The sequence below is a fragment of the Enoplosus armatus genome, chromosome 11, assembly GCF_043641665.1.
Source record: "Enoplosus armatus isolate fEnoArm2 chromosome 11, fEnoArm2.hap1, whole genome shotgun sequence".
Lineage (NCBI taxonomy): Eukaryota > Metazoa > Chordata > Actinopteri > Centrarchiformes > Enoplosidae > Enoplosus > Enoplosus armatus.
Window position 1 is genome coordinate 8,420,594 of NC_092190.1, and position 22,403 is coordinate 8,442,996.

Consider the following 22,403-nt stretch of genomic DNA (forward strand, 5'->3'; position numbering starts at 1 on the left):
CATACATTTAAAGAAAACAGCCACACTTCCTGGCTTTTTTGGCAATAGATGTCCTTGCTTTCTGTGAGTGACACAGCAGGTTATCAGACTGTTTCAAGGTAGTCCTTTATTGTGACTGCTCCGAGGAAACAGGTTTATGACATTGTGCGCAAAATACCACAGCTGATAGTGTGGACATGCCCTGCTCTTTTTTGCATGCAAGACTACTGCCTACCCCTTAATTTTCACTGACGCTTACAGGACTGACTCGCACATTTCTTATTCTTTTCATTCCTTCGTTTTTTTCCTTTCCTTTCTCGTTTCTCGAGCAGCTCTCAGATCAGTTTCAGCTGGGATGTTGCCTTGTGCAAAATATGTGGAGTGTCAGGTTCTAGCCCTGTCAAGATATCTGCCTATCTGTGTTTCATTTCACAGCTGTTCTTTAACAGCCCTCTGTGATGTTAAAATGGGTCAAATGCATGTGGAGGTGATCTTCATAAACACCTTAGATGTTTTAAGTGTCAGTACATTGCAAATGTTTACATTTGTGGTGCTCGGGTCGCCTGTAGTGTATGCAGATTCCATTTTATTATACTTCCTTGCTTGCTCACACATACACAAACACACAAAAGACAGGCTTGAACAAATAGCAGTCTTGTCAACCCTGTAATTTCTAAGCTCATGATTATAATGATGGCAGCAGAGTATTTGTATTGCACTTCACCATACGTTTGGACAATGTTTTACTTGAAACAAAAACATCACACAGACTAAGTAATGCATATGTCAACTATACACTATGTTGTTTTTATTATTTATGTATATGAGACATATAGTAATGTATTGTTTCTGATTTACAGGTGGTGATTTTAACAGTAAAACGAGCCACAGGAACCTTCTCCCTAGTAGGATGGTAAATATAACTCAAATTCTTTCTTTCTCAAATGATACTTTGTCTTAAACCCTTGACTTTTTTTCACTAATAGTAATAGTAATAGTATAGGTATACACTGATATATATTTAAACTGTTACAAGCGTGTGTCAACATGAGTCACATGTAACACGTGTAAAGAGGTCTTTGGTTATCTTTTTCAAAATCAAAATTGCAGTAAATGTTGGTGTGTGTGTTGGGTCGGTGTTGGAAGAGTTAACCATAATATTAAAGGATCCCTGTGGAGTTTTAGACCTCTAGCTATGGAGCTGTTTTTCAATAAGTGTTTATTTCATGCACGTGTGGGTCCCTACCAATGGTTTCACACTATTCCACTGATCTACAGGTGGTAACACGCCAAGATATGCAATGAGCCAGCAAAGACAGGGAAGAGGAAGACTGCAAGCTAGTAAACAATGCAGGATTTACAATACTTCAAAAACCGGCTTTCCAAACTTTTTATGAGGAAGGAAATGCACTTGACATGTTTACACACACACACACACACACACACACACACACAATGCGTTGTGCCGAGTAACACTGAATGTAAACAAACTTTTCACAAGAAAACTCCACAGGGCCCCTTTAACCTGTGCAAACTAATGTGACCCTGTAATAAAGACTATCACTATAAACTGTAGACTATAGATCAACACAACAGTTTAATTGAACGATAATTTTTAACAAACCTTAGATCAAAGGAAATGAGTATGTTGCGACCCTAATGTCTTCTGGAAAAAAACGTTTACAACTTTAGATAAATAATTGGAGGTTTTCCCATTTATTTCAATGGTTGTAGTTTTGGAGGTGGCATCTAGTGGCCATTTGATGAACTGCATCTCAATGTTTTGGCGTCAACATTAGGCTGTTGTGGTTGTTTTTTGGCTGTGGACTTCACTCTTTCAAATTTTGCTTTGCAGGTTTTCTGACAAATATGCAGGTTTCATTAGTTTCAGTCTAAACAGGCATTGCTGTAATGGTCAGTGATCTTAGACAAGCTAAAGAATATCAGCAGTAAGAGTAAAGGTTACAAGAGAGCCTGCGGGAATAAGTGTTGGAGTTGTTATGATGTATGCATGTGCAGTAAGACAGTATATCATCGTTAGACCAGCAATTGGCCTGTCCTGCTCAGACTGTTGCCGTTGCAGTTAGCAGGAAACATCTCACTGTTGTCTTTCTTCTCTCTCCGCAGCATTTTCATGCTGCTTGTGATCTGGTTGCTTCGCAGGTATCACTCTTTGGCTCAGGTAAATTTGCACTACAATGAGCAGTATGTTTTGACTCTTTTTTTCTTTTCCATTTCTGTTTGCTTCATTGCCACCGGAAATATGTTCAATTAGCCGTGGCAAATCTTGCCATAATTGAACCCAATTAAAATGCACAGATTAATCAATTGTGCAGTTAATTGACTCATGGTCGTCCTGTGATAATGACTGCCGTCTTGTGCTTTTTCCCCTCTCTAAATGAAGAGGTCTGCGTTATACTTTAGGTCTTACACTGACTAATATTAGGTAGATGTTTTTCTTTCGCATAAATATGTTTTCTTGGACCCAAAAGGATTTCAAAGTACATCAAGTACATCAGTGTTTGCTTATGGTGTGTGTTTGAGTGTGCAGCTTTTTTGAAGCCAGTCCAGCAGGTCTGTCAGGTTTAGCAGCGCGCCACGTTATCCTCCTAATCTGAAGTAAATGACAGCTTAACGTGGGGCTCTGATGGATCCTATTACCTCCAGACCAGGTCGCACAGAGTGGCCTCACCGTCTTCTGCTTTTCCTCCTCCTCCTCCTCCTCCTCTGCTCCTTACAAAGGTTATCCGTCAGTCAATAGTCTTTAGTGCTCTCTGGCCTTCTTGCTCTTCCTCCTCTCTCTCCTCCTCTTCTTTCCCTGTAGCCTTGGCATGGTCATTGCTGAACACAAATTGATGTGTGTTGCAGCACTTTGTGTGTTTGTGTGTATCTATTTGTCTCTTTAGGTACCTACCACAGCCACAGTTTGTAACCACCTATAGGCAAAACCAGGTTAAGATTGACAGCTGCTGTGCATCGCAACTACCCTCTCAAAATTCAGTAGCGCACAGATTGATTTTTTTCATAGAAATGTAATGGCAGTAAGGAGACTCTCCCCTCTGATATTTTCACAGAGTTGTCACCAGGGACGTCATATGCCAAGCTGTCAGCCACATCAGTGATCATTTGATCTATAATTTGCCCTTCGCTCTAAGTGAATATAAATGCACTGGGATAATTACTAGGGAAGTTTTGTTAGCAAAGCCTTCTTCATGTCTTCCTCTCATTTTCACTGTACAGAAGATGATTCTCTGTCTGACTGTGGCTGCCTTCTTCGACAGCGTAGCATACGTCATGGTGAGTTACTCTTGTCTGTTTCACTAAACACACATATAGTGGTTTTTTGGGTGGTTTGTGAAATTGTGTTTCTGTGTTGTTCATCCTTCCCTCCCCAGGGTGATTCACATCCAGGGGGATCGCTCTGTGACTTCCAGGCCTGGTGGCTAACGTACTTTGGTGAGACAAAAAATAATTACTCACTGGCACACTTTTAAAAAAAAAAATAGAGTTGAGTAAGCCAGCAAAGAACAAGCAAAGATTCAGCAAAGACGTGTTGAAGAGCTCATATATCACAGTGGAAAATAATAATACTTTGTCGTATCGTTTCTTTTGGCTTGAGAACAAAATGTGACTTGACACTGATTGCTTCAGTTTATAGCACCATCGTTCACAGAGAGCTTATTTGAAATGCAACGTGAAGAGTTGTTTCTGGAGGAGATGCGGGCTAGAAAGTGAGCTTTTGAAAGTGATAAATGGATGTTTTTAAATAAGTATTAGTCTAAGTCACTGTTATTGGTCAAAAAGACTTCCAAAACCCTGCAGATGAATATTAAAACAACTAAAAATGCACATTGATGTCCCCAATTCAGTACTCAGAAATGCTGATGAAAATGTTTTTAAAACTTAAAATCATATCATAGTGTATATTATATCTATGATTATTTTCTTTTTGTTGCATTTAACATCATTTTAATAATGCTATCATTTTAATGTAGGGACCGTTTATGTAAAAGCCTATCCGTTTTATTGCTTTCATTTAGTCAACTCAGCCTGTGCATCCTATACAGAGGATCTCAAAAAAAGGGGGAGGATATACACCAGCCGTTAAGGGTGGTAACGCATTGGTTAGACATGCTCATCATTTAGAAGTATTCACACACCCATACCAAGAATACCACGCCCATGACGATGGTGCAATACTTGGGAGTCAAGCACCATGCTGTGCAGTTATTGGCCCATTGCAGCTATTCAGTATACCTCCCTAAATCCAAAGTGTTTCATCACCGTTCCCTGTATGAGGAGATGATTTTCCTCCAATGACAGTACAGGACTCCAGCATTTAATTTGGGTTAATCAGCTACAGATAGTGGGAAGCTTTCTTTGTGATTTGGACTGTGATTCGGCAGGATTGTTTTTACATAAAAAATCTTGGTTTTATTTCCATTGCTGGCATTTGTTGCAATCACAGCTCCTTTAGCCGTGATTAGCATAAGGATTCTTAGTTAGGACTGGCTGCTAATACAACACCAGGCTTGTTTTATTGGTCTCGCAGGCACACACACAAGCACACACACACACACTCAGGCGGATACAGCGTAATGGGCAGTGAGTTAGTGCTGCGGGGTTGGTGCCTGTCACCTCGGTTTATCATGAGGATCCTCACGCTGAGGACAAACGGCTGTACATAAACACCGGGTGAACGGGTACTTTGTTCTGTTGCGAAGCGTCAAGTTGAGTGGGAGCCGCATAGCACAACTACCGCTTTTAACTCGGACCAATAAAATGTTATGAAATGTGTTTGAAATGGAGGGCGATGGTAGCAAGGGCAGCGGCAGGACAGGTGGTGAAGCTGAGCCGTGTGTTTGTCAAGTTAAAGCAAAGCGTCGCCTGCTGTCTGGTTATGCAAGACGCGTTTGCCATCTCAATGACAGTGATTTGTTGTGATAATGACATAGACAGCTAGCCTCCTTTCTTAGTCACTGCACACTACTCCTAAAGGTACATTGAGTGTAAAAGGAGTGTGTGTTTCGTATATTTGTGTGTGTGTGCATGTGGAGGGGGAGGAGTTTGTTGTGTGAAACTGAGTAAGCTGAGAATGTCTCTCAGAGAATCCATCATTGTGACGACCAGCCCTGCCTGTCCTGTCAACAGAAATACACACACATACACAGACGCACGCACGCACGCACGCACGCACGCACGCACAAAAGGGCTGCGGGGGGGGGGCAGAAAAAGGGAAGTGAGCTTTTCATTTTTTCCCCTCTGCTGACTTCGCCTTCCTTTCCCTTTCTTCATTTCTTCTTTTCTTTTCAGTTTCTTTGCACTCGCTCTAGTCCACTCTAAACTCGTCACCCCCGCACACCGCCTGCTCTCCTCCTCCTCCCTTTCTTCCTCTCTCGCCCCCACTCCTGCGTTATCTCCCTCTGCTTTTCCACAGTTCATCATTATCTCTCTCTGAGCTCCCCCCTCTCATCCATCACCCTAAGCCACAGGTTTCCCTCATATTACTGCAGAATGGGCCTTCATTTATCAAAAAGTGGAACACACGCGCGCACACACACACACACACACACACACACACACACACACACACACACACACACATACTCTCATACATATGTGTGTGTTTGGGCACACAATTGCAGGTGCATACTGTGAGGCGAGGGGAGCTGTGTTGTAATTTGACCTTGTTGTTTTTCTGTGTGTGTGTGTTTGTGTCACGGCAGACTGGAGTGCCTTGGCCTGGGTTTGCCTCATCACACTGAACCTGTACCTCAACCTGGTCAGAGAAGTAAGCACCAACAAATATGAGATGTGAGTAGAGGACTTATATTTACAATTAACAGTTATTTCCATTATTGATTGGTTGACCTACTGATTATTTTTATAATTAAAATAGTACCTCCTATATTTTAATTTCAAATGTTTTGTTTTTCAAGTTATTCAATATGCAATGTTTTAATACTGAGAAAAGTAGTAAATCCTCACACTGGAGAAGCTTGAACCAGAGAACGATAGGTATTTTTGTTTTGTAAATGTTAAATTGATTATCAAAATAGTTCGATCGATCATTCAATCCACTAATCGACAAATTATTTTAACTCTAAGGAAAGTGTTCGTCCCTCATGTGCACAGATCAGGTCGTTTCTCTCTCAATGACCACCTCTGTGTCTTCCTTTGAATGTATATTAGTCTCTTGTTTTGTTGTGGCCATTTCCCTCTGCGTGTGTGTGTATGTGCATGTGTTTGGTCTATTAGAGCATGTGTCTCCCTGCAGAGCATTGACAGCCCCCCCTCTCCTCCTCCCCTTCCTCCTCCTCCTATTCTGTTCCAGCCAGCCGACGCTCTAATTGAAAAGGGAGTGAGTGTCAGCCGCTAAGTGTGTGCGCTTGTGTGTGTGAGTGCGTGCGCACCCGTCTTCACGCTTTGTGGCTCTATGTTTCTGTCGCTCAAACTCCCATGAGCACTCGCCGCAGCGCGAGTGTGAATTTGCTTGTGTGTGTGTGAGAGATATTTTCTCATTTTCCGTGCCCAGCGCAGAGCTTTGTGACACAAACACATATTCTAAAAAGAAAAAAATGCATGCGCTTGGTGGGCGGAAAAGAAAGCTTTAACAAGTTGGCGGCATCTCTGTCTTGCAAGTCGATTGTTCGTGGTTGTATCCTGTAGATGTGCTTAGGTGTGCGCACCCCTCCTACCCTTCTGTTTATGAAGGTTTGGGCCGGTAAAGGGAGGTGCCCCCTCCCCACTTCCCCCATGGGAGTTTCCCTGCATTGATTAGCAATAAGCCAGACGATATAATGGTGGTATAACTCAGAAGGAGACGGCTTTATGGGCGCAGGGAAGGGGGCAGGGTAGGGGGCCAAAATCGGCATGGTTCAGAGCCTTGTCAGCTGCACACCCCTCATGGGTCCAGAGGGACTAGGTGGGAGGAGAATGGGTCTGTAATTTTGTGTGGATTTGGTCACACCTGACGCAAAGAAAAAAAAAAACCTCTGCGCTTAATAGGATAGAGTGAAGCGAAGACGGGTGTCAGGGGGATTGTCGTGTATTGACTGCGCATAGATAAGCTGTATGTGTTTAGGCAGGCGAGTATGTGGCTTTGCATGCATGCACAATTACCCCTCAGCCCCCTAACCCAACCTCCCACCCTCTCCCTCTAATACACACACAGAGTGACGGCACAGTGTGATGGTTTATAAATGAAGAAATCGCCAGAGAACGGAGGCTGGATGATCTAAGAGTGATTGAAGTGGTTGCAAGAGAGGATGGGAAGTGTGTTTGTTTGTGTGTGTGTGTGTGTGCGTGTGCAATGCATGCATGTTTATGTGTGTTTGAAGGACGGATTCAGGCAAGTGGTGTGAGGCAGTGAGAAATGAGATTGAACCTCAGGAGAGATTTCTATATGAGGGAGCGTGTGTGTGCAGGTGTGTGGGTGTGCGTGCAGGTGTGTGAAATGCAGAGTGAATAGCAGTCCTGCTGTGCCTCATTAAGCCCATGTTGCGCGCAGCTCCGGACCTCGTCATCTCCCTCTTGAAGCGCTGCGAGTGTGTTGCGGTGTATGTGCTGCAGCCTGTCTGAGTGTGTGTGTGTGGGTCTGCGAGCGCTCGACATTGATTTCCTGACAAGTCCCCCCTCCAGCCCCCCTCCAGCCCCCCACCCCCGCACCGCACCAATCGCCACACCACGGACTGGCAGCACTGATTTCACCATTTGTATCTCTCCCACCACCACAGAGACTCTCTCTCTCTCTGTCTCTCTCTTTTTCTCCTTTACTCGCTCTGTTGCTCGATTGCTTTCTCTTCCACCATTTCCTTTTTTCTCCCGTTTCTCCCGTGTTTTCCCTTTCTCTCTCTCACTCCCTCTTGTGTTAGATCTAAGCTCTCTCTCTTTGGATCTATTCTTTTCCTATGTCTCTTTACCACCCACTATTCTGTTCTATTTAAACCACCAGCCATCTCTCTTTCTCCACCACGTCCCACACACTCACACACGGCTGCCCATCAGATGGGGGCAGAGAGGGGCGATACACTGTGCCCCTGTGAAATAAGAGTGAGGTGTGTGTGTGTGTGTGTCTGTGTGTGTGCGCGTGTGTGTGCGCGTGTGTGTGTGGCAGACAACTCTAGAGGGATTGAGTGTGTGTCAGCCGTTTCGCCACCGCTCGATTGACCGCACTTGGAACAAGTCAGGGCAGGACTTCCACTCTATTGACCGGGCGACGCTGTACGCTCTATAAAGTATTGACGCCCCCACCGACGCCCAAGACACTGGAGGACACACCTCATCTGTCGGACACACACACAGACAGAGCCATGTTCAGTGATTGAGACTTTATTCGAACTTGGCCGTCACTGATCCCATAATTTTTCAGTGATAGCCAGTGTGAGCATCTAAAGCTTTCTTAACCTTTTTTTTTTTCCCTTTAAAAATAGTCTGTGCAGTACAGGTCAAAAATATGTTTTTTTCACACAGTTTAGTCAGCTTTGTCCTTTCTGTAGTCACTAGCACCTGCTGAGTGAGAATCTGCATCCCGTTTGTGGGTTTGACGCAGACATCTCCTCTGCAAATCATCTTTGCCACAACACTGAGGGTAATTATGGTTTATATTACCATGAGTAATTGGCAGTCTGGCAGTAAAGGCATTTGTCTGCACCTGAAAAATGACCCTGATGTGAGTGCCAACAAAGGGATGAACTGAAGAAGAAAATAATTGATTTAGCTATAGGGTTTTTTTCCTCAGGGGCTAGGCTCCATGGTCCTGGTGATCATAATGAAATAAATGTCTGCCTTTTATCAGGTTGTACCATCTGATGGCGTGGGGGGTGCCTCTGGTCATGGCCTCTTTGCCGCTGCTCAAGGGTTACTATGGCCCCGCAGGAGCCTGGTGGTGAGTACAGATACACAGAATGCATATTTTTTACGTTTTTTCAGCCAACGACGGTGCATTTTCTGTTAAATGTCTTTCCTTTCAAAGAGGGCCACAGCACTGGCCTCATTCCAGCTCTCCTTCTCTCATAAGATTTTATGTGCTCAAGATTGGCAATTATCAGCACATCTTTGAACAGTAAAACGCCCCCTTAGACTCTCCAGTTCTTGTGGTGAATAGGAAAGGCATTATTTGTTTGGAGGGTAGTTAAAGGGGTGAGGAAAAGGGGAAGAGGCCGAGGAGAGGAGGCAGTGGAATGAGAATTGGGACAGAGCCTTAATCTCCGGGCTCGACTCTCTCTTTCCACTCTCGGCTTATTAATAGCTACAGCTGCACAGCTTTTCCCCTCTGCAGTCACACAAGTCTCTCTTCCGCTCACGCTCTCCCTTTCCTTTTGTAACCCTCTCATCGCTCTCTCTCTCTCTCTTCCCCCAGCTGGATCACAGACGATCACGTAGCCTGGAGATTTGGGATGTAAGTAGACCCTTTCAGCGCCGGCATCAAAGCTTCCCCCACTGGGGGAGATGGGGAGAAGGAGTGGGGAGGAGGGCTGTCTCTGTGGGGAAATGTGAAGGGTTGCATGTCAGGGGAGCCTGCAGGGTTTTTTCCCTCTTGGTGTAAGGCCAAGATGTGTGTGTGTGTGTGTGTGTGTGTGTGTGTGTGTGTGTGTGTGTGTGCGTGTGCGTGCGTGTGTGTGCGCACACGTGGATGTGCCTGTGTCTGCCTCTGCCTTGTCAGATTTAGGGGAGTTGCTACACTGTGTATTTAAGTGTTTAGGACGGCTATGAAGGATTATGCCTGTCTACTGCTTTCTGCAACTGGCCCTAAGTCTGCAAGGGCTCTGCCAATCCCCCGGCGCAGACGCTTAACCACACACACGCACATGCACGCACATGCACACAACCACACTTTGCTATGAGCCAAGGTAATCGCGTTGCTGCTCGCAGCATCAGCAGGGAATCAATCTTTCTAAACAAATAAGCATGCACACACACAGACAGACTCACGCACACACATGCAGAACAAAACATAGCTATCAGCTGTGCTAAACGAGCCTGTGTCTCTTTTATCAGTGCTCCTCTACTCCCCGGCTCTTTCTAGTTTTCCACGCTGTCGTGGCCCAGGGGGACGAGTCGCTCTGAGGATCAGGGAATCTTCATTAGCTCTAATTACATCAAACCAGACGAGAGATTAGAGGCCAAGGCAGCACCCGTCAAGGAAAAAAACACATGCCCTCAAACACACACACCCTGCTGACAGCTTGCTGGGAAAGGCGCAGGAGAGCAGAGGTTTTAGTATTAAAGGTGAAAAGTGTAAAAGGTGGGAGGGGAGACATACGGGGTACAGTTAGAGAGATGGGGAATTACTCAGCAGGAGCAGGAAAGAGGGGCGGCATAGTGGGACGGGAAGGAGAGAAGAGTGAGAGAAATAGATTGCCCTCGTCTCTGCCCACGCCCCGTAGTGTGTCTTCATCAGAGTTCAGCGAAGCGCGCAGACAGGACAGAGGAGACGGGGGAGGCTCTGAGGAGGAGGAGGGTGGGAAAGGGGATGAAAGAGGAAGGAGAATGAAAAGCAGAGGACAGCGTTTTGTGACGGAGGTGCAGAATTTCAGGGGTTGAGTCAGCAAATGGAAGCAGTCGAGCTTAGCTGAGTCACCACTCTTAGAGGTCCCAATCGGTGTGTATCAGGGGCCGCGGTCAGACATAGCTCTGACAAAACTGAGAAAATGAGGTTCACAACTTAAAGCTTATAATTACCAGGGTGCTTTCAGCCGGCCAGTTGATCAGCCGGTCCACCAATTTGATCCAGATTGAAATATCTCAACATGGGTTAGATGGATTGTCATGAAACATGACATTCATGGTGCCCAGAGGATGAATATATATATATATATATATATATATATATATATGTATATATATATATATATATATATATATATATATATATATGTATATGTGTGTGTGTATCCTAAAAAGTTCACAGGTGACCTTTGTGGTTTTGTTTTTTAAACAATCTCTGTGGGAATTTCATATGTTTACAGAGAGAGAGATGGGGAATTACAAGCACAAAGGTCCCCAGCCTGATCTGAGTCGAAGACGTTGTGGTTCGTGGTCCGCACCATAACCCTTAGATCAGGTCACCCGACTTTTGTGGTTTTGAGTGAAATGGCTTGAGAACTATTGGATGGATTGCCTGAAATGTGGGCGTCAGGATGAATTGTAAAAACTTTGGTGACCCCTGAACTTCCAGCGCCAAATTTGAATGTTTCTTAATCCTTTTGACCAAGTACCTGCAAAACTAATGACACTCCAACTTAACTGTACTTTGTGTTTAGTGATAACCAGCTATTGTTAGCATGCTCACACACGACTAAGATGATAAACATTGTAAATATCATACCTGCGAAACATCATTATGTTAACATTGTTATTGTGACCATGTTGACATTTAAGTACAGCTTCACAGAGCCACAGTTTGGCTTCAGACTCTAAGTCTTGTTTCCTTTTAATTTTTCCATTAGTGCATCTGGTGAGACACACCGTAAACACCCTGCTTTTCCTGGTCTTTGTGTCTCCGCCTCCCTTTCTGTCTCTCGGCATGTCCCGTCCCTGTCTAAGTGGTGGAACAGGTAGATCGTGATCTTTCACTCTGCAGAAGGACCTTGTTGGTCAGAGTTGACGGCTGCAGTCGAGCACTAACTCGCACAGACGGGTCCCTACTGTACTCTCATCTACTTCTGAGCTCTTCAATTAAGGCTTCTTTCATCGTAGGCTCATTCTTCACTTCAGAGTGGCACTGGAGGGAAGGCCAGGCGCGTCTCTGATGATCTTTCTTTCTGTCAGTTTCAGGCGTCCACCATTGTTCACTGTTGTCCTCTCAAAAACCCCTCTGTGGTTATCTGTCTTTCTATCCATCCTTCCCTGGTCGATCTATTGGCTGCAGCCCTTTTCTGCCATTCCTTTCATTCTCACTATGACCTTATCCCTCTCCCCGTCTTTTAATCACCCGATGCTTCTTTCTTATTTCGGCTCTTTCTGGTCCTGACCCACAATCTGCCGTCATCCATCCACCTTTCCATCCTCACCTCTATTCTTGTCTTCACTTTTATCATCCCCTGCCCACTCCAAATCTTCTCTCTCTCTCTGCCTCTATTACATTCTCTCTCTCTCTCTCATTCTCTCCCTCCGATCTCCCTCTTGCTCTCGCTCTCTCTCCGGGTAGTGCTCAGCTGTAGAGCACAGCGGACTCTAATGGCAGATCATTATCATGCTAATTAGAGCACTTTGTAGCTGCCGCCCGTCATTCTCTCCTCCTCGCCGCCCCCCCACGCTATCGTTAAAAAGGCCACCCCCTCCTTTCCCCTCTCCACCAACTCGCCCACCCCCCACCTCGTCTCTCCATCATTAACAGGACGTGCGCTGGTGTAATTGGACGCTGTTTATTCCGGAGAGCGGGTTATTAAATCACACCGAGGTGACGCTCGCGCAGGTCTCCCCTGAAACGCTTTCATCATTGTCCCATGCCATTATTGAACCTGCGTGGACGCGCACACACGCATGCACTCACACACGTTCAAAGAGGGTATTCTTTGTATATTGATGTTCCCTACAAGATGTGAAGGAACACGATGTGTAAAACAGCCTTTTCCCTTTCCCTGTTTCCCGCTGTGAAACAAACACCTACCATCTCGGATTCCCCTGTCAATAAGAAGTTTAATTTGATAATGCTCAGTGAGGTTTTTTACGACCCGCAGGCTTGGAAGACAAGTTTGGACAAAGTTAAATTAGGCCAAGGACCTAATATTTTCCTTTTTAGATGCTGCTCAAGTTGCAGTTTGTAGCACACATGGCCAAGGACGTTTCAGGCACCATGTGTGTCCCTGTATTTATGGGTCAAAGACAGATTCAGTCTCTCTGTTATGAATGTCAGTTGAACCTTTTTTCCTCTGGATCGTGTTTAGGCCTATAATTACTCTTGATGCGCTTCCTCTGCACAATCCAGTATGTTTATCACATAGGTGCATTTTGGCCGGTGCCTCCCTGCCTGTGCCAGGTGCTCAGGAGGACTTGGCTGTCGCATAGCGCGGCCTCGACTGCTCAGAGTCACTGAGGCTGAACAGAGACGTGGTGGCCAGGAACCTGTCTATCAAAGTGAGACAAAGGCCTGTTTCATGATTGCAGGGAGAGGTTGAAACTCCTCGGAGCTTACATCACCTCCCAAGAGGTTGCATAACACAAGGCTGCCATTCCAACAAAGCCATCACCCCCGTTTCCCTCGCTCGTCTCGCTCTCTTTCATCCACTCAGAAATACCTGACATATTATTATTCTCCCCCGCACCTCCCTTAATTGTCAACCCTTCATCCCATAGGAATCCCATGCATTTCCGGTGTTGTGACTTTGGTGGCATTATCTTTTGTTATTTGTCTACTTCTCTCTCTCTCTGAAAGTATGAGCGGTAAGGCCCAGAGGTGCTGAGTCAGGCCTATTCCACTCTGTGCTGTTTATGTACATGCTGTGCGTCCTCTATACATCAGCTATTTAGAATAATGCTGCCCTGGGTCCACCAACTAAACAGTTTCACCTATACATAAATATACTTAAATGTGCAGTTTAGGTTAGTTGGCCACTAGCCAATCCTGACGCTGAGTTGTTTAGTGAGGACATGAGCAAAATGAGGATTGTTTCATGTTTAAAACAGCAAGATAATTTAAAGGCTGAATAAGAATTTTAAGTGAAACATCATTGTAGAACAAGCTTTTGTCCACGTCTACACCAAATCATATCAAACAACAATGGCCTTCTCAGATTACAGTCCTGCAGAGGACATCTTATCAAATGAGTTTCTAATCTGTTTATGCAGCCCTAATATCTAAACATTGGACACCTAGGTGTATGCTAATACATCCATTAGGATATATGACACTGAAATTAGTCCTGTGTGTCTTTTCTTCATTTGACATTTTCTTTTTGTCTGAAGAGTACTCTAAATAAACCTCCTGTTCTTCCTCATGAAACAGGACTACAAGGAGGCCAAAGACAGGAATGATCTTTTGATAACATGTGGAGTCATGTGGAGTTTTCTTACTACCTGCTCGTGTTTGTGCTTTGCAGATGGTACGTGCCTCTGTTCAGCCTCATCTTCTTGATGATCTGCTGCTACGCCAGGATCATCTGCGTGGCCAATGAGAGGGTGAGTGCTAAACACGCGTCCAGTCAGCAGCAGCCGCCGCCGCCGCCAAAGATGCAGGCAATTTAGCTGAATCCAAATGCATTGTGACCTTTTAGGAAAGTGACATTAGTGAAAGCTGACATCTCTGAGAACTCAGACAGGATCGCTGTTTGCGTGTTCGCATTTTTCTCTGCTTGGGAGGAATCATGTAAAATTTCTCACAAAAATAGATCATCAAGAGAAATAGCCCAAACGAATTGTATGTGTGTGATATATTGTTTTAGGGTTAAGAGTGGATCTAAGGTTAAAATAAAATTTGAATTTATGTTTTCAATAATTTATGTTGTCCACTGAAATGACAGTAATCAGTGGAGATCCTCACAAATGCGTTAGTACAGACGCATTCATGCAGAAACAATGCTGATCCCATAATCAATAATCATTTAAAGGATAAATCTGGTTTATTAAAACTTTTTATCGACCATGATAACATTGTACTTAACCATAGTGCCCGGCAGTTGCTGAGGTTTGGGAACATGGTTACATCTCTTCAGCAATGTCCAATGGAGCAACAAACACAATAGTTCAGACAGGTTGTAAACAAGCCAACAGTTTAGCCTGTGTTGTCTGAGCTGCTTCCTCGTTGCTCACTCTCAGCAATTAACTTGATGAGTGCAGTAGAATAGTATTATAGCTAAATGGAATGAAAACAAAAACTATATAAAAGATAAGATCCAGGACTGAATTATTCTTTTAATCTACTGATTGTTTAGATCACATAACTTTTTTTGTGTGTAGAAATGTCTGTGTTGTTGTTTTCATGCTACTATACTATATATACTATACTATAGGAGCTAAATTTGAAAATTCTAATTATAATTATATGCATAATGGCTTTTATACATTTATGAATGGTCCAGCTACTCTGATGTGAGGATTTCCCACTTTTCTCATTTTTTTTACATGATTGTAAATTTGATACCTTTGGTTTCCTGACTGTCAATTGGGCAAAACGAGCTATTTGAAGACAGCCCCATGGCCTGTCAGTACTTGCATGGCAGGTACTTTTCACAATTTGTCAACATTTTATATAAGCTGTTATAACCTGAATTAATCTTTAAAGCTACTAATTATTCAGGTCTTGAGTGTAGAAAGAACATATGTGTGTATGTATTTGTTTTGGGGTTTTTTCATATTACTGGGAGGCACCGATGTCAGAAACTCTAATTCTAACTGCATACATAGTGGCGTTAATTTATGTGTCATGCCAAAATGTCCACCATTTTCTTATTCCAGCCACTGAAATGTGAGGATTTCTTGCTTTTCTGTGTTTTATATGATTGTAAATTGATCACCTTGTGTTTTCGGACTGTTGGTCGGGCAAACAAGCTACCTGAAGATGTCACCATGAGCTCTCTGTACTCGTGTGATGAGCATATTTCTCTATTTTTCAACATTTACTCTCTATTAATAGAGTATAGAGTATAAATTGTTAACAAATTAATCAATTTGTGTAGGTGGTCAGCGATTCATTGATTTACCACTTAGTTGATCTCCTCTTCATGTTGGCTCGTAGCTCTGTGTGGTTTTCCATTGTAAGGGTGCAGTCGGAGCCCAGAGGCAACATACCACAAGTTCACATAGCTGCCATTCCCCTGATCTGACGACACCTCGCGGTGTGGCTGTAGTGCCAGCGGAAGGGTGCTGGCAGGCATGTGTAACAGCAATATGTGTGTGGGTTCTTGATGTGATTCATCGAATACAAAGAAAATTAATGAGTAAGGGAGAATCAGGCTAAAGCCACATCAGACTCACAATGAATTGTCATCATGAATGTTAGCCTTCTTTGTTTGGGATGGTGAGACAGATTTAAAAGATAGACGGGCTGCAGACAGACAACATTGGAGACAGACAGCAGGTAGCTTAAGGGAAGAGAAAGGAAGAGAGACTACACCGCTCTTTATCATGAATGTGATAAAGAGAATGAATGAATGTAGCTGGTTTGCAACCTGCATCTCATAACTCATTCAGCTCACAGCTGTCTCTCCCTCAACCTCCTGTCTCTCTCTGTATCTCTGTTTCCCACCTTTCTTGTTTTCCCTTCCACCTCCAACTGTCTCTCTCTCTGTCTCTATTCCCCCTCTTTTCCTTTCTGCCCCTATGTCTCTCTCTCCCTTCACTCCGCCGTTTTGCTTTCTCTATCATATTTATGAAGAGCTCAAGCCTTATCTCTTTTCAGCTGCAGGCTGTCTCACTTGAAAGAATTTCAAAAGCTTTGAAAGCAGGGTAGGTGGCGACGCAAGGAGGAAAGGGATAAAGACGAGGAGGCTGAGTGACGAGAGGTGGGATGTAAGCTGGACGGAGAAGTTTCCCCACTTTCCGAAGACAGACGGGAGAGAGAGAGAGGGAGGATCGTGGGTGAAAACGACTCCGTAGCTCATTAGTTTACCAAGTCCAAGTCATTTACACCAGGATTATTCAGAAAAACATGGACACATTCTGAGTGACTGTGTGAGCTCGTCCTAACAAGAGGGATTTGAAAGCTAATGAGTCATTATCAGGCCAGACAGAGAGGTCGGGGAGTGTGGTGGTGTGTTTGTTTTATGGATGTGTACAAATCGCACATGCCCACTCCTTCCCTCCAAAGCCTCACGCCTCAGCACTTAACGGGCTGAATGGCTCGACTTTTGGTGGCGCGGCTTAAGAGAGATTGCAACAAAAGCTGCGTACGCACACTGGAGACCTGGCCGAAGCCTAATGATATTGCCACTTATTAACAGTTTTTGTTGATTTTGATGGATGGTGGCGCTCAGCTGGGCTGCGCTGGAACAAGTTCAGTCTAATGACCAAATGGCTAATCTTTTTTTTTTTTTCTTGCACTGCACAAACACACCATGGTCACACATAGATTTACAATGACAATCACGTCAGCACAGAGAAACCATGGCAACATTGAGTTAATAAATAGCAGAACAGAAGAGCTGTTAGTGCATATCATCATGCTGCCTCTTCGTGCGTGCGCGTGAAGCTCACACTGGGCCTCAAGAGATTTGTCTCTGATGTCTTGGGTTACATAAACCTTCTGGCGTCCTACGCCCCCCCCCCCCCCCCCGCCCCTAACCCACCATTACAAATCCCAATCTTGTGCATGGGTGTGCGTGCACGTGAGTGTGTGTGTGTGTGTGTGTTTTCCTGCGCGTGTCTGTTGACATTTTCCCTGCATTCCCCTGAGAGAGCAGACAGAGGAAGAGCGAAAAAGTATTCCCACGTTCTCTCTGGAGATCTCAGATCTGCCATGCCTGTTCCACTTTTTCCTTTTTCTTTAACACTTCTTCAAAACTGCTCTCCCCTTTCTCTACACCCTTTGCCTTTTCTTCTTCCTCCTCGTGTCATATTGTGTGCACTGAAGCTGATCAGTTCCCTCTTTTTGTGAGATGCTGGGAGCTATTTAAGTGCTCAGCTCTGCCTCTAAGCTCTGCACTCTGCTGTGAATTAGGCAATTTTGCAGGGATGGGTGAAGGGATTTTGCATTGGTGTGATAGCCAATGTGTTATTTGTTCCAGCTTGTCACTGCAGGCACTGACCTCTAAAACTAAGGCCACCCCTCCCTAGGAAAAAGCAACTGATTTAAATGATCAAATCACTATGCTGAGCTTTTTTGTTCGTTATTTTTGGCCAAAATAACTGCTCTGACCTTTTCTTTCCATTTTGTGTCTTTTCTGCACAGATGCAGTCGTGGTTGGGAACCTTCAACCCGGAGAGAGAGAGACGAAAGGTAATGGCCTGTCTGACCATCACATTTCTCAACACACACTCACGCATACACACACACACACACACACACACACACACACACACACACATACACACACACAGAGAGCGTGAGGATTAGAGTATGTGCAGGATTAGCGCTCGTGGTCACGCTGGGTATGTGTCAAACAACAGGGAGCAATTTGACCTCGTGACGCCTACGCTTCTCACTGTGTGTGTGTGCTTGTGCATGTATATATTAATGTGGGTGCGCACGTATAAGTGTGCTTAAATTTGGTAGCACAGCTGGCCAATCACGTCGTGAGGTCGGTGTGAATGTTGGATTGTCCGTTTTGGAAAGTTACAGAAATGATCGGACACAGCCCCCACTAATACATGTCGGAAAGGTGCTATCTGACCATCCAACAAGCAGTTCTGATACTGGCAGTTTAAAGGTCATTTTAGTTGTGGGGAGTACGACTCTGCCTGTCAAAACAGTTGTGCAAAGTCCACTGTGGCTCTGGAGGGAACTCTCCAAAGTCTGAAGAAATTACCCTGCTAATGGGCTTGGAGTGGAGTTTGGAAGATGTGGGCAGGAAGGGACTGACAAAAAGATTTTACTGGTTACATTAAGAGAAATGTAGGATGCAGGAGTTTTTAGTTCTTGACCTATATTAGGGACTAAAAGTCAGGATGTATTGGCCTCTTTTGCCATGATTTAAAACATTCCCATAACTTTATGGAAGTTCAGTACTAAATTGCTTGACCTCTTTAAATAGAATAATGGATTCCTTGTAAAATGCTGGTACTGGGTACTACTTTTCTCCTGTGTGAAAGCTTCTTGCAATGTCTTCTTGCCCAATCATTAAAATGTAAAGCCTTAAAATCTACCTAAAGTTCAAAGATGGTCAGAGTCACAGTCATGAAAAGTTAAAAGCAGAAACCCCCAGTTGTCTTGCTTTTAGTTACCTCACCCCTCCTCCCTCTCCTCTGCTCTGTTGTTGCTCTTCCACCCTGCAGGGTGAGGTGTGGAGGGCAGGTTAGGGTTAAGGTTATGTAGATGCTGCCCCTAAGTGGCAGATGTAATTACTGCACACTGAACTGGCGTAACCCTCACCAGTGACGTGTGTGTTGCTGCCACACATTCATGTGCACACACACTGTTCATGTGGGCTAATTGCTATGTGTAGCACAGAGTGTAAATAAGTCAGCAGTGGTTTTTATCACACTCTCCGTTTCCTCGTATTTCTCTTTCCCAGTTGCTCTCCTCATTTCCATCTGTTTCTCTCTCTGCCTTTCACTTGCCGTTCTCTCTCTCTCTCTCTCTCTTTTCCCCTCTCTTTCTTTTTCTCTCTCTCTTTCTCACTCCCTCCCTCCGTCCCTCTCACTCTTGTACTCATACCCAGCATGAATAAAGCAGCAAGCCAGGTTCATGGACATGAATATTTATGAGAGTTTATGCACGCGCTGCGATGCTTTAAAACAACAACAACAGCCTCCCCGATGGTGTTTGCCAAGCCAGTGAGCTCTGTTTCGTGTGTGTGTGTGTGTGTGTGTGTGTGTGTGTGTGTGTGTGTGTGTGTGTGTGTGTGCGTGCGTGTGCGTGTGTAGCAGCAGGTGTAAACTAGAGAAAGCGATTCCTGCTGGCCGCTGGCTCTGGTGATTTCCATTCACTTTGCCACATCTCCCTCCTTCTGCGCCTCACATGTTCTCTGTTACTGTGTCACACACACACATGCATGCTTCTCATGTTTTGTGCTCACACATGTAGTTTCCTGCGTCGCCTCTCTTGATCTTTTTTTTCTCTCTCTCTCTCTCTGACTCAGCCTGGCGTCATCCCCCCTCTCTCTCTATCAGTGTGTGTGTGTGTGTGTGTGTGTGTGTGTGTGTGTGTATCTGGCTGGAGTGATGACGTACATAACTGGTGTTGGCACTTATCAGGGCCGTCAGTCACATGGTCGTGACACATCTCTGTTGTTGTTTGTGGTTGTGCATGAGTACACACACACACACACACACACACACGAGCACCACAAGGTCTTGCAGCGGTACAGGTCAGCATGAGGATATTCGGAAGAGGGTGTTTAAGTCAGGCTGCGCGCACACACACACACACACACACACACACACACACACACCTTTAAACACATTTGCACAACTGCACACACAGCAGCTCAGTCCTGTCGGGTAGCAACAAAGCTGGCTGAGCAAACAGCGAGCTGCTTGTTCGTTATCTTCCCAGGGTGTTTGTTTACTGATCCACACAAGCTTTCCTTTGAATCGCATCGCGATGTGTCTACCTGTGTCTGTATACATGTGTGTGTGCCTGCATGTGCAACACTGGGCCTCGGTGAGTGTTACCTCTGCACGCGTGTATCCCCATTTATCTGCCAAGTTTTACTTTTACATGTCGCCAACATCCTGAAGAACATCCTAACTATGAGTCAGCTGCAAGGACAGTTGGGTTTGTCTCTCAAGGGCTCTCAAGTGGGAGACATTGCTTTGACAAAACGTGTATACCTTCTTTTGTAGGGATCGACTCTCTAGCTGCTGGATGTTGCTTTGAGCCCTCAGCGTTACTTCTGGTGAAGGATACTTTGGGTTATCAGCTGTCCTTGACAAAGCTTTGTGGATTTAAGAAAAACAAATGAGGCAGTTAAAGTATTTTAAAATATTTTAAAGCATTTTAGTTCTCGAAAGCACCAATTTTTCTGTTCTGATCTGGAGCTTTCAATTGTATCACACAATCTTCCTCAGCAGGTGGAGTTTGCTTAGCTGTTCAGTTTTCTTTTTCTTTAAGTACTTCTTGTCCACGCTGGCTTAAAGGTTGAGGTTGAAACAGACAATAATATAATATACATTATAATTTACTGATACACTCTCTGAACCTCTTAAAAGAATCAACTCGTCACATCATGAGAAAAACCCCTATGATGGACATTTGTGTTCATGCTGCAGCAGATGATGTAGTATGACGAGTAGATGATTATAATGATGAGAAAGGTCTCATGGAAAAACATTTCTTTATTAAATTTTATGAAAAGTTTTAGTCCTTGAATTTCACTCCCAAAAAAACCTTTTGAAAAGTCCTTCGGTTTTTCTCTTAAGGAGTGCAGTGGGTGGTGAAGGGGATGGGTTTGCTCTCGATAACCGTCTGTAATCTAGTGTGCGTCATTAACGTTGGGACCGCTGCGCCCGCCGCACATAATTACGGTTTCATTCCCCCTCTGCTTCCCGAGCAGCGCAGGGGCCTCTGACACGGGAGGACTGTGATTAAAAACATGAGGCTCTTTAGCCGCGCTCTTCCTCCTCCACTATTCCACATCCTGTCTGTTGCGCACTGAAATTCCTCAAATGCCTGTCTCTACGGCTCACCTACATTTTATCTAGATTACTTGCTCCATTCTTTTAAACCCAATTTCTGCCCCCCCTGCAAAAAAAAACAACTCAATGGCTCACACACCCACAAATCTCCTTTTCCACGTTGCATCCTTCAGGCTCCTGGCCTGCCCTTTCCCTCTACCAATGAGACATTGCTCCCACCACACACACACACACACACACACACACACACACACACACACACACACACACACACACACACACTTGAGATGTCAATAGGCAGAGCTTGACATGGCCAGCGATGTCAGAGCTTCCCCTTATGATAGACATTACTAGGGCGACGCTTAATCTTTGCCTTTGGGTTATGCTGTTACAGACTGTGATGTGGAAATACGACCAGATCTCCGCTCAGTTGATCACGTACAGCCAGCGCACGTTACACGGTGGAAACTTGGCTCATATAGACTCACACACACACACACACACACACACACACACACACACACACATAAGATAAAATACCACCGGGGGGGCTCTCGTGATTTTCATTTGAATTGTTTAAAATGCCTGCGTTAGAGCTTGCACGCCTCGGGGTCTTTCTGGTGAGTAATTAATTTCCAGCATGTGGGGGTAGAGACCGGAGCTCGTGGCCCTGCCTCCTGGCTCCGTCTGTGTGTGTGTGTGTGTGTGTGTGTGTGTGTGTGTGTGTGTGTGTGTGTGTGTGTGTGTGTGTGTGTGTGTGTGTGTGAGAAGGAGAGAAAGAGAGCGAGGCTTTGCGCTGGCTCGGCTACTGCATCCCAGCCTAGGGGAGGAGGGGGGGAGGGGGGAGGGGGGGCAGCACAGCGCAGAAAATCGATCCAGGGGCCGCGCTTCTCAGCCTCTTCCGGACGCAAGAGTCCTCCTCTCCCGGGAATTAGATAACGGCTTGTAAAAGCTCTCCACCGCCAGGCTCTCCCCCTCCTCGACTTTCAGCTGCTGCCGCATCTCTCTGTCTTCCTGCCCGCCTGCTTATATAGATATTGAATTCATCCCGTTCACATTACGGCAAAGTATTGGCTTCCAGTTTAATTGGAATCCCCCGTTTCTTCTCATAACTGTGTGGATATTGCGTATTATCAGCAGGTTAATATTTTATTAGGTTTTAATTGGCCTTTGTTGTTTGCCTCAGTGCACTGATCTTCCAGTTAAGACACTGACTGTGTGTGTGTGTGTGTGTGTGTGTGTGTGTGTGT

The 22,403-nt window shown here is 44.9% G+C and overlaps 1 protein-coding gene across 1 annotated transcript in view; it reads left to right on the forward strand.

Moving 5' to 3' along the window:
• Positions 1 to 839: 839 nt before the first annotated feature.
• LOC139292916 (cyclic AMP receptor-like protein A) overlaps positions 840 to 22,403 on the forward strand; it is a 39,750-nt gene continuing 18,186 nt past the window's right edge. Inside the window, exons 1-9 of the mRNA XM_070915319.1 lie at positions 840 to 892; positions 2,107 to 2,161; positions 3,220 to 3,276; positions 3,375 to 3,435; positions 5,706 to 5,793; positions 8,777 to 8,866; positions 9,341 to 9,379; positions 14,022 to 14,100; positions 17,807 to 17,854. Of these exons, the coding sequence (XP_070771420.1) occupies positions 2,114 to 2,161; positions 3,220 to 3,276; positions 3,375 to 3,435; positions 5,706 to 5,793; positions 8,777 to 8,866; positions 9,341 to 9,379; positions 14,022 to 14,100; positions 17,807 to 17,854 (510 nt within the window). The 5' untranslated portion in view covers positions 840 to 892; positions 2,107 to 2,113. The remainder of the gene's footprint in view (positions 893 to 2,106; positions 2,162 to 3,219; positions 3,277 to 3,374; positions 3,436 to 5,705; positions 5,794 to 8,776; positions 8,867 to 9,340; positions 9,380 to 14,021; positions 14,101 to 17,806; positions 17,855 to 22,403) is intronic.